This window comes from Asparagus officinalis, chromosome 1 (assembly GCF_001876935.1).
Source record: "Asparagus officinalis chromosome 1, Aspof.V1, whole genome shotgun sequence".
Taxonomy (NCBI): domain Eukaryota; kingdom Viridiplantae; phylum Streptophyta; class Magnoliopsida; order Asparagales; family Asparagaceae; genus Asparagus; species Asparagus officinalis.
This window is the reverse complement of record NC_033794.1, coordinates 75,123,597-75,135,115: the sequence shown is the minus strand read 5'-3', so window position 1 is coordinate 75,135,115 and position 11,519 is coordinate 75,123,597. Positions and strand designations below refer to the sequence as shown.

General features: G+C 37.9%; 2 protein-coding genes across 2 annotated transcripts in view; both read left to right on the top strand.

Annotated features, from left to right (window-relative positions):
* The window catches only part of LOC109826129 (aspartate aminotransferase-like), a 7,081-nt gene extending 5,084 nt beyond the window's left edge, over window positions 1–1,997 (top strand). The window contains exons 9-10 of the mRNA XM_020393108.1: window positions 314–422; window positions 1,247–1,997. Coding sequence (XP_020248697.1) covers window positions 314–422; window positions 1,247–1,696 — 559 coding nt within the window. The 3' untranslated portion in view covers window positions 1,697–1,997. The remainder of the gene's footprint in view (window positions 1–313; window positions 423–1,246) is intronic.
* The window catches only part of LOC109835886 (aspartate aminotransferase-like), a 24,965-nt gene continuing 20,894 nt past the window's right edge, over window positions 7,449–11,519 (top strand). The window contains 7 exon segments of the mRNA XM_020403869.1: window positions 7,449–7,532; window positions 8,297–8,383; window positions 8,385–8,423; window positions 9,578–9,637; window positions 9,749–9,951; window positions 10,474–10,549; window positions 10,644–10,702. Of these exon segments, the coding sequence (XP_020259458.1) occupies window positions 7,449–7,532; window positions 8,297–8,383; window positions 8,385–8,423; window positions 9,578–9,637; window positions 9,749–9,951; window positions 10,474–10,549; window positions 10,644–10,702 (608 nt within the window).

The window sequence follows — 11,519 nt, the reverse complement described above, 5'->3', positions numbered from 1 at the left end:
TTCTTTTATGTAAAGACTACAAATTAAATAATCTGTAAAATATTTACCACTATAGATGCCATTGATTGGCTTGAATTATGTAAGTTCGCGAATAATAAATTCGCGCCTTATAAACTGCTTGGTGTTAACTTCAACCAGCTTCCAGTATGGACTGTTAAGATGGCTTTAAGGTCTCAGATTTAACAGTAATGCCATGGGATTCTGGATTGAACAGTTGTTTTAAGGTGCATTTTTTGGTGCATATATGCTATATTTTCCTTTTGCATAAGCATCCTTTTGCATAAGCACTTAATATTGTTGTCTCATTTTGCAGATACTTCATGTATGATGGATTGGAACATTTTTGTCTAGAAGATAACCATATAGTCAATATCTTCTCCTTCTCTAAAGCTTATGGAATGATGGGATGGCGCATCGGTTATGTAAGTGCATACATTGCCTTCCATTATACTTTCTTGTTACCTTATTGTTGATGGAGTTTTCAAAGTTCATCATTTGTTACAAATGACTGCTAACTGGGTTGAAGGAAAAAGAAGAGAATTTTATGGCACCTATAGTGATATTCTTCTTGAATTCAATTTGTTGTGGAACCCATCCATTGGATAATTAATGCACCAAGGGAAGAATGACCCTTGGATTACGTACGAATCTCCAAACCCTTTGTATTACATTAGGGCTTACTTGCACTTTGGTACCCCAAAATTTTACCCATTCCGAACTTCGATTCCCCAAAGTTTAAATTTTGCCCATTTGATACCCCCAATGTTCAAAAAATTGGACTTTGAGTTGGGGACTATTATTTATTAAATTTAGATGATGCTCTTAAGTAATGATCTGATTTGGATTTTTAGACCTCTGAACTCGTTATAAATGCCCTTGATATTGGTGAGAAAGTTACTGTGAGCATCTAAAGCAAGGCATGACCGCAGAATTCGACAATTCTCACCCATTTCAGCGGTGTCTATAATCATCACAGGGGTATAAATGTCCAAATCAGATCACGCGTTAATCATGTGATTGGAATTTAATAGAAAAATATACAGTCCCGAAACAGAGGGCACTAAATTTTTTTCTGAAACGTTGGGGTGTTAAATGGAAAAAATAAACTTTGAGGTACCAAAGTTGAAGCTTTGGGGTATCAAATGCAATTAAGCCTTACATTAATGCAATAAACAACCCATGGTGCACCATTTGTACAATGGGCTCATTGTGTTTTCTTTTTCTCACATGAACTAATGGTTTACAGATAGCATACCCAACAGAGGTTCAAGATTTTGGACTCCAACTCCTTAAAATCCAAGACAACATACCAATATGTGCCTCAATCATAGGGCAACGCCTCGCTCTCGCCTCTCTAGAGGTGGGTCCCAAATGGGTCAGAGAGAGAGTACAAAACCTCATAAATAACAGAGAAGTGCTCATCAAGGCGCTCTCTCCTCTCGGAGAAGATGCAGTTAAAGGTGGAGAAGGGGCTATTTATCTCTGGGTAAAGCTCCCTGAGAAATTCTCCGATGATTTCGAGGTTGTTAGATGGCTTGTAAAGAAACACGGTGTGATTGTCATCCCCGGTAGCGCCAGTGGTGGGCCTGGGTACATTCGGATATCCTTTGGCGGGCTGAAGGAGGCTGACTGTGAAGTTGCTGCTCAGAAGTTGAAACAGGGTCTAGAGGAGCTTGTTCGAGATGGAATGGTATAGGAGTTACTTTTATATTGGTGTCATACATTCTGAAATACAAACTTTTTTTTTTATTTTTCAAGAATAAGACATTATTTTGGGAGGTAAGATTTGATCACCTTCTTCTTGTTAGAAATATTTGCTGTAAATTTTGCGCAGGTAGGTGATCAATCCCCGAAAATGTCAATTGTGCACTCCAAAAAAAAAAAAATATTGTTAGATGATATTCGTCTTGTTACAGGTGTGCTCATCTTCCATATTTAGTGATACATGTTTGTCATATTTTTCACTTTTATGGATACTAAAGAGGTGGGTTCTCTTCTTCTTCAAATCTTGTGTTAATGGGATATATAATAACTGTTATCAGCATTTTCAATGTCTTCCACAAGATTGTAAAAAGTTTAGAATTTGTGATTGTTTTTTCCGTGAGAGGATTGATCCAGTGATTCCAGTGTCAGTACAAGAGGAATGAGAAGCATTACGACAGAGATGAAAATTTGTGATGGTTTTTGCAAACACAGTATAAACAATGCAGACAAAGGAATTTACAGAATTTTTGATCATGTATATTCAATCAGAACACCCTACTGTGGGGCGTGATCTGGGCCATAGAGGGTTGGTAAAATATTTTAACTGCTCCATTTGTCTTATCTCAATCAGGGGTGTGCAAGGGTCGGGTCGGTTCGGTTTTTACCAAAATTGAACAACTGAACCAAACCGCCTATAATTCAAAACCGAACCGAACTGTTGAAAGTCGGTTTGGTACGGTTCGGTTCGGTTTGTTCGGTTCTAACTTCATCAAACTTCTTATCAAACAACAAACTGTGTTAAAGAAAAAAAAATATCAACAAAGTAGGAGATTATGAAGCATTAAACATCAATATAATGATATTGTTTTTAACCCATAATGATTCAGAAAATGAGTTCAGGGTTTGAGTCTTTGACTCTTTGGAGACGAGTCGGGTAGGGTTTGAGATCAGAATTGGTAGTATTGCACTATAATCGGTCGGTTCGGGTTGAAAAGTTTTCAAACCGACCCCAACCGTCCTACTCATAAAATCGATTTTTTCGGGTCGGTTCGGGTCGGTTCGGTCGGTTTTTTCGGTTTGGACCGAACCATGCTCAGCCCTAATCTCAATTGCCCAGAACACCCCTCACGGTGCGGTGCGACACCGTGCGGGGTTTTCTGTGAAAACATGCGCTCTTAAGTTTACATGAGCGTTACAATATTTAATTGTATAGATTGACGGGGTAAGGAATCTCTGTCTAGAAATTAAGTTGTATCCCAACTTTAAACGTTACATTATATCAGCAACAAATCCTGCCCCTTACATGCTGTAAGGCCGCATAGATAAGGGTGCTAAACCGTATCCGTATCCGAGAAAATATCTGAAACCGTATCCGTTAAGATACAGATATAGTTACTCAAATCTATAACCGATAGGATATGGTTACGGATATAGTTTTGTAATGAAATGTCTGGATCCGTATTCGAAATATCCGAATGCATATTAATCACACTCTTACAATAGTTTTAATTCTTAGATTATGGATTTGTGGTTAATTTTGATGATCAAGATGTCTGATCTTAGCTTTTCAAATATAATGAACTAGTGTGCACCCCGTGCTTTGCACAACTTCTATTTTTCTTATTTCCGCTACAGTAAATCTGTATTTAAACACAGTTTTTGTAAGTACTACAATAACATTTTTAAATGCTGCAGTATCACCCTTGAGCTACGGTAATAAATACTACAGTAATATTTTTAAACGATACAGTAATTTATTAAAGCATGAATAGTGAATCTTGGATCCTCCTGTTTGTGTTACAGTAACAACACTACGGTAATTTACTGTAGTTTTTACTGTAGTATGAATAGTAAATCTTGGATCCTCCCATTATTATTAGAGAGGAATAGATATATTAATGAACTCTTTTGTATTACATGAACTATGTTTTTCTCAATACTATCTTGTTTTCTCATATCCATTTTGTATCTGCATGCATATCCGCTTATATATCCGCGTGTATATCCGTAACCGTATCCGATTTTAGCAGATATAGATATGAATTTTTCTTACCGAGGTACATCCGTATCCGAGATGTGGAAGTGAATATGGATATGATAAGCATCATATTCAAGCCGTATCCGGACCGAATGCACCCCTACGCATAGATGTGGGACGGGTAAGTTTCAAAATAGATAAAGTTTAGGGGTATGTATAAAAAAACCCCAAAATTGAATACGGTGGAATAATTATATCTGCACTATTCTCGGCTTCTCGCTGCTCCTTTTGCACTCTTCTCGTTGTCCTCTAACAAATATTAAATTTTGATTATTGCCCACTAAAAGATAGGTAAAATCTGGCATGAAAGAGATAAGATTTTGGTGTTTCGATTTTGATGCCATTAGCTACACATTGGTGGTTTAAGAGGGTTTCGATTACCATTCTTCTCTCTCTGTTAGGTAGCTTCTTTCTTTATTTTTATGAAGAAATTTTCATTGTAAACTCATTCTCATATTTAATCCCTAAAACTAATTTATTTTAAAGTTATTTATGAGAATCGACCTACTTTAAATTAATTGTGGTACTAATTAGTCAGGGTTGTAAACTCCGACTAATTAGTAGCATAATTAGCAGCCTCAAACATTCACTCCTTCGTGATCTCGCTTGTAATTAGACTACTAATTAGTCGGGATTGGCAACCCCGACTAATTAGTACTGCAATTAATTCAAAGTGTGTCGACTCTCATAAATAACTTTAAAGTGGGTCAGTTTTAGTGATTAAATCTGGAATTGGGTCTACAGTGAAAATTTCTCCTTATTTTTATTTTTAATTAATTTTAGTTATATTTATATATAAATTTGCATATTAAAAGCTTGATATTTGCAGAATTAGATGCAAGTTTTGCTGTGACAAGAGAAGCGTAGAGATGGGGGCTTGTGCCTGTTGTGCGCGTCGCGGAAGCGTGACAACCAAACGGGCGTGCTTCGAGAACAAAATCAAACAAACGTCGAGATAAAGGTCAAATAAATCAAAACAACGGCACAAATCCAAACACAATAGTTTTACGTGGTTCGGCAATTGCCTACATCCACGGGGCAAGAAGGGGATGGGGTTTTCACTAATAGAGAAAGAGTACAAACTGAGATTACAAATCACTCGAAGGAACAAACTAATCTCACCAACAAGCTCTTAATCTCTCCAAACAAAACCCTAAACAAATAGCTCAGAAAATACCTCTTTTCTGTGCTCCAAATATCCCCAATTTTTCTTCTCCACCAAATTCTCTCTTCCAATTGTTCCATATATATAGAAATCCTAAAATCATAAACATACTAGGAATTCTAAACCAAAACCAAATCAAATTAGGAATCCTAATAACCTATTACCAAAATAGATTAGAAATCCTAATAATATCATGTTACCAAAGTAGACTAGGAATCCTAATAACCTCATGTTACCAAAATAGATTAGGAATTCCCTATCCAACAATTCTCCACCTCGGCGAAGTTTTCCCAAAACTGAGCCGACACCGACCAAACCAAATGCCTCACTTGTTGCGTCCAGTACGCCACGGCAACGGACTCATGACAACTCAAGTCTGTGGCTGATAGCACCTCCAATGGCTCCAAACTGAAATAATCCAAACATCTCCACCTGAGATGAACCAATGGCCATATCCAGACTACATCCATCAGCTGTACTCGAATCAATCAACCTATCATCTGCATCCAAATCAACATGATTCCCAATCTGTGTCACATCAGCTGGAATCCCAAATGATGTAGTATGATCTGGAGTTTCCTCCCAATGTGGAGTAGCATCACTCTCCACCCGCTGCGATGTCCCAAAGATCTGATCATCACTCTCCACCTGCTGAGAGTCAACCGTGACATACCTGCTCAGAACCAAGTCAGAAGCCAATACCTGATAATTAAACACGTCTCTGAATCCCAAATGTGCTATCGGATCAAATCTCACATCCACGATGTGACTGAGTGCTGGGTAGCCAAACATCCGACGCAACCCAAAATCTGAAGCAGCTCCACCAGATCCCATATCTATACATGCAACAGTCGGCAATCTATACATGAGACGGACCAAACATGTCGTAGCCTGCACACCAATGCCAATGCTCGACATCAAACGCCGATCCTCCTCCAAAAAGGAACAGCTACCCAAATCTGCCATCTCATCTCATCGCCCTAATGTTTCCTCTCCAATGAAGTGTCTCAAACTGCCATGAGCTCGGCACAAATACAGTAGGTCACTCTTGTACCTCCTTCTACAACCAGAATGAAGTACCTTCACCTTACTCCTAATACACTTCTTCAACTATTGTTGACTACTAGGACTTCAAAACCAACGGGATTTGGTTGCAACCCACAAATGCCTAGTACAATCCCCAACATAGGAAACCAAAATACCAATTTACCTTCCAATGATGCCTCCTTGGAAGGCCCCTAAATGCCTGAATGAACACCAAATAGAAGACCCCTCAATCATCAAATAGAAGTGCCAAACTCCACCTCGGTCTTCTTGCTCATACCAACGTGCTCAAAAGGACTTCAATATGCAGGTCAAGGGCACTTCTCAATAATCCAATGCACCGTATCAATAAACAAATAACCCAGCCTCAAATCCTTCTATCTCGGCCAACTATCTCAAAGCACCAACAAATGAAGAATAGATCCAAACTGATAAAGGAGAGAATTTTACCTCCAAATGAAACCCTAACAAGAGTCTCCAAACGATCTCACTCCGCACGACGGCAACGAGATCCACAAATAGGAAAAATCTCACCTTTATCTCCAAACGAAGCCCTCGAAGAGCCTCCAAAGCGATCTACTCCTCCAAATAGCCCAAGCGCCAACAAACCAATGCGGAATAAACGAAGAATAGATCCAAACTAAAAAAGATAGAGTACTTACCAAAAGATCCCACCTTTCTCACCAAACGAAGCCCTAGCCGAACTTCCAAATTGATCTACTCCTCCAACCAAGACAAAACCCTAAATCTGAAATCTGGAGCTCTGATACCAATTGTTGTGCGCGTCGCGGAAGCGGACAACCAAACGGACGTGCTTCGAGAACCAAATCAAACAAACGTCGAGATAAAAGCCAAATAAATCAAAACAACGGCACAAATCCAAACACAATAGTTTTACGTGGTTCGGCAATTGCCTACGTCCACGGGGCAAGAAGGGGATGAGGTTTTCACTAATAAAGAAAGAGTACAAACTGAGATTACAAATCACTCGAAGGAACAAACTAATCTCACCAACAAGCTCTTAATCTCTCCAAACAAAACCCTAAACAAATAGCTCAGAAAATATCTCTTTTCTGTGCTCCAAATATCCCCAATTTTTCTTCTCCACCAAATTCTCTCTTCCAATTGTTCCATATATATAGAAATCCTAAAATCAAAAACATACTAGGAATTCTAAACCAAAACCAAATCAAATTAGGAATCCTAATAACCTATTACCAAAATAGATTAGGAATCCTAATAATCTCATGTTACCAAAGTAGACTAGGAATCCTAATAACCTCATGTTACCAAAGTAGTCTAGGAATCCTAATAACCTCATGTTACCAAAATAGATTAGGAATTCCCTATCCAACAGTGCCGAGTTTTCACGGAGAGTGCTGGAGGCTGATATAATCCTGTCATGGTCAGGTCGATTTGAATTGAATTTCTCTCCATTGTGTTGGTTTTTCTTTCTTTTTTATTCATTTTTCGATGTGTGAACTTGGGATATCTGAAATGGGTTTCTGTTTATATTTGATCCCTTTGCAGATTCGAGGGCTGATTCGCGAAGCTGGTCGTGATCTCATCTCGTTGGCTCAGGTTTATTTGTGGCTCTCTTTGGGTTTATTTGGTCTTTAGATTTATGAAACATTTTGTTGTTGAAATTTAGCGGGCAAGTATAGAGTGGGATGGGCATAGCTTCAGTGGGCACTAGTACTTGAGAATGAGGAAGAGATGGTATCAAGTTGCAACTCGGCGGTTGGTAAATTGTTAGATGCTTGTTAAAGGGTGCCCTCAGCATGCAACATCTATTTGTAATATAAATAACTATTGAAAACATATGAGGCCTACGGAAATTGCTGAAGATTATTTTGTACATGCGTATATATGCTGCAAGGGCCCTAAGAAAAGTCACTGTGTCCTATGGGCTGGCTTTGCACTTGTCCTGGTCGGACATTGCAATCCCGGCGTCAACCCTTTTGACTCTGTACTAGGCTAGTGCCGTGCGGTTACTGAAATTCTGGTGTCAACCATATCCACTGCTCAATTGCAACCGAAAAGGTGGCATTGGCTCTGATGTTATTTATAAGGACCTATGAGAACTCAAACCTAAAAGCTAGCAGTCAGAGGGAGGAAATCCAAATCCCATAGAAACCCGCATCGACTTCCTATTTAGTCAGTATGGGACTAAATGGTCCCTAACGTAAGTATATCGTCATCAAAATTATCAACAAGGGGATGCAGGAATCTTGGAGCATGAGAAGAGGAGGTAGGGACCATTGGTTATTTGACATGATTCTCATTAAAATGTTAAGATTATTCATAATATGAGAATATTTAACCTTCAATGCAACTTACTGCAGGGTCTAGTATATTGGCAGCCACCAGAGCAAGCATTGAACAAAGCAAAAGAGACTGTGTGGCCTTCCACTAGTCATTATGGTGCTGATGGAAGGCCATCCAGAGCTCCGGCAGGCATTGACAGAAAAGGTGAGTAACTGTAAGCAACAAGTTCTAAACTTCTGCTACCAGAATATAATATTAGTATTTGTACACACATTCATATGATGTTTTCCTTCTGGATCTTAAGAGCTAGATATGAAAAATAAACAATCAAAATACTACTCAAAACAGTTTCTTGGACATAATATAAACTTGTTCAACATCAGTTTACAACAATAAAGTGCCTTCTGTGCACGGCAGGATTTGATGAATTTTACTTGTATCAAGGCAGGTTATCAAAAACCTTAGATGCTTATTTTGTGATTTATTGTAATCGTTGTTATCCTTACCTACTTGTCATGTCTTCGCTCTTCTGATATATCTACTTGATCAAGTTTACTACATATGAGTCAGCGCATTATTTTAGGGTGCGCACTTTATATCAACTCCTAGTTTGCATGTCGCGATAATCTGAGATTGCTCCCTTCAACTTGTTCAATTAATTAACTCCTTTGTCTGCAGAAGGTGGCTTATTACTAGAATGCCCGAAAACATGAGATGTCCTCTTGATGCTTTCCTAATATGAGTTGAACTGTTGATGAAGTGATGGTTAACATTTGTTATGCCAGCAAAGTGAACACAATTGTGATTAGAAGATGATTTTTACCTAGAATAGCAACTGGTCATGTAGATGTGTAAGCGGTGTATACTTATGTAATTGTGAAAAGAAGATGGTTAGGTTTTAATGTTATCAATAATTTTGGTTCTACGAGTTAACCAAAAGCTGTCTAAAGTATTTTATGGATCCCAATTTTGATCAAATTCAACTACTTGGACTAAAACCTTGTTTTACTCAAAATTAATAAGTTTTACTCAAAATTAGTAAATGTAATAGTCTAACTTCAAAAGAGGTCAAGGGGCATGAGGAAAAACTCAAAAAGAAACCTACATATATTGTTGAAATTGCCTAAACTACACTTATTGAGTACAGACCATACTGAAACCAAATCCAACTATTATTTAAACCTTTCTTTCTCTTACTATTTTATTGTCAACATTCTGTATTTTTAATACTACTCTACCATTTTATTGTAGCATATTTATTAAAAAGTTCGAACGATGTTTAGGTTGGTCATATCTTCTGCTATAGTAAAAGTCGGTTCCATTTATGTCGTAATTCATATAGACTATGTTGGTTGTAGTTACGTCAGGAAAATAAATTGACCAAATCTTCTGCTACGGTGACAGCTGGTGCAAACCAGGTGAGTAACTTTCTTGTCATGATGTTTAAGTATTATACTGGTTCTTGTTTTCTTTTGCATAACTTGTTTGATATTTGAGAATTCAAATTTTACACATCATGTATTTCGCAGGCCTTTGCAAATATCGTGCTTACATTATGTGATGCTGGGGACTCTGTTGTTATGTTTGCACCTTATTACTTCAGTTCGTACATGGCCTTCCAAATGACAGGCGCCACTGATATTTTGGTTGGTCCTAGCAATCACACGATGCTTAAACCTGATGTAGGTGAGACTCCTTCATGCCAACTTCAAGTGCTAATGTCGGTTAATGTGCTAACTTTTATTACTTGGGATTCAGAGAAGTTATGCCTATCATTATGTAAGATGTCATACCGATGCAATATTATTCCTGTCAGTCCTTTACTGAAAGGACCAAGTGAAGATGTAGGCTTGTAGCATATATATTGTAATTGGTCCCAGTTACACAACCTAAAACTATGCATGTATGAAGTAGATATAGCTTTCTTATTTCTGATAGGGTTAATTTCAGAAAACTCCCTTAACTATATAAAGACCCCTGAAATTTAAAGGGTTTAGAATATAAACCCCCTGATGTTCTTTTATTTTACAAAACTCCTTGAAGAATCTTCGCTTTACCCCCAAAGTAACACCGTTAAAAAGAAAAAAATACCCCTCATCTGTCAAAAATAAATGGAAAATAATAAAAAGGATAAAATGGTGATTTTTTTGGGACTGAGGTGTATTTTCATCTTTCTTGATCAAGCTAAGACATGTGAAATGTTAGACTGAGGTGTATTTTCATCTTCTTTGGGACTGAGGTGTATTTTCATAAGACCAGTTGTGAAGCTTGTTTCTGTTGCTACTCCTTGAAACCCTTCTGGTGCCTTTATCCCAAAGCCTCTCCTCGAGGTCCTCCCTCCTCTAATGCGTACTCAAGAGCATAAATATGAACATGCTTGACCAGTTCTTTTTCTTGTTCTAGTTCATTTAATGTCCTTTTCAGAGAATTTCAGATCTCTGTAAGCGTGCAGGAACATGGCTTGCTGTAGATAACACCTATGAGTAAGTATAAACTTATTGAATTAAATTATTCAGTCTCATTCTAATCCCATTTCAAGTTGACAGCGTGTTAGCATTGTTTTAAATATCGAATACCGCATACATATTAGGTGACCAAAATCCCTACAGATTGCGAAAATCGGGATATATTAGGGATATGTAGTAAATATCAGGGTGTCATATTGGATGATGTTCATGCATAATAGAACCCTGCATAATATAGCATTCTAATTTGTAACCTAAACACATTTAACGATTTCTAAACATAAGAAATCGCATCAAGATATATCTTTTGGATGACTTTGATTATAGAAACTTTCTTCTCAACTGCATCATGAAAACTTCAAAGTGCAGAACATTAAAAGAGATGTGAGGGCAGAGAGTGAGGAACAGAGGGGGGGGATTACCAGAGAGAGAGAGATGTGAGTGCAGAGAGAGTGAGGAATAGAGGGAGGGGGGGAGAGAGAGAGAGAGAGAGAGAGAGAGAGAGAGAGAGAGAGAGAGAGAGAGAGATGTGAGTGCAGAGAGAGTGAGGAATAGAGGGGTGTGAGATTAAGAGAGAGAGAGAGACGAGTGCTAATATTATAATGGTTAGGATTTTTGTGAGATTGATTGTGAATTCTGAAGCAAAGAGGGGTTTTTTGGGTATGTGGGTCCGGTTGGAAATCCGACCTCAAACCCAAACCCAAACCCATACAAAAAAAAACTATACAACCCAATATCGGCCGATATTACAGATAACGGGATAGATAGATATCAACTGATATATCGGGAAAAATATCTAAAAATCAGATAACACTATAAACATGTAAACATCATT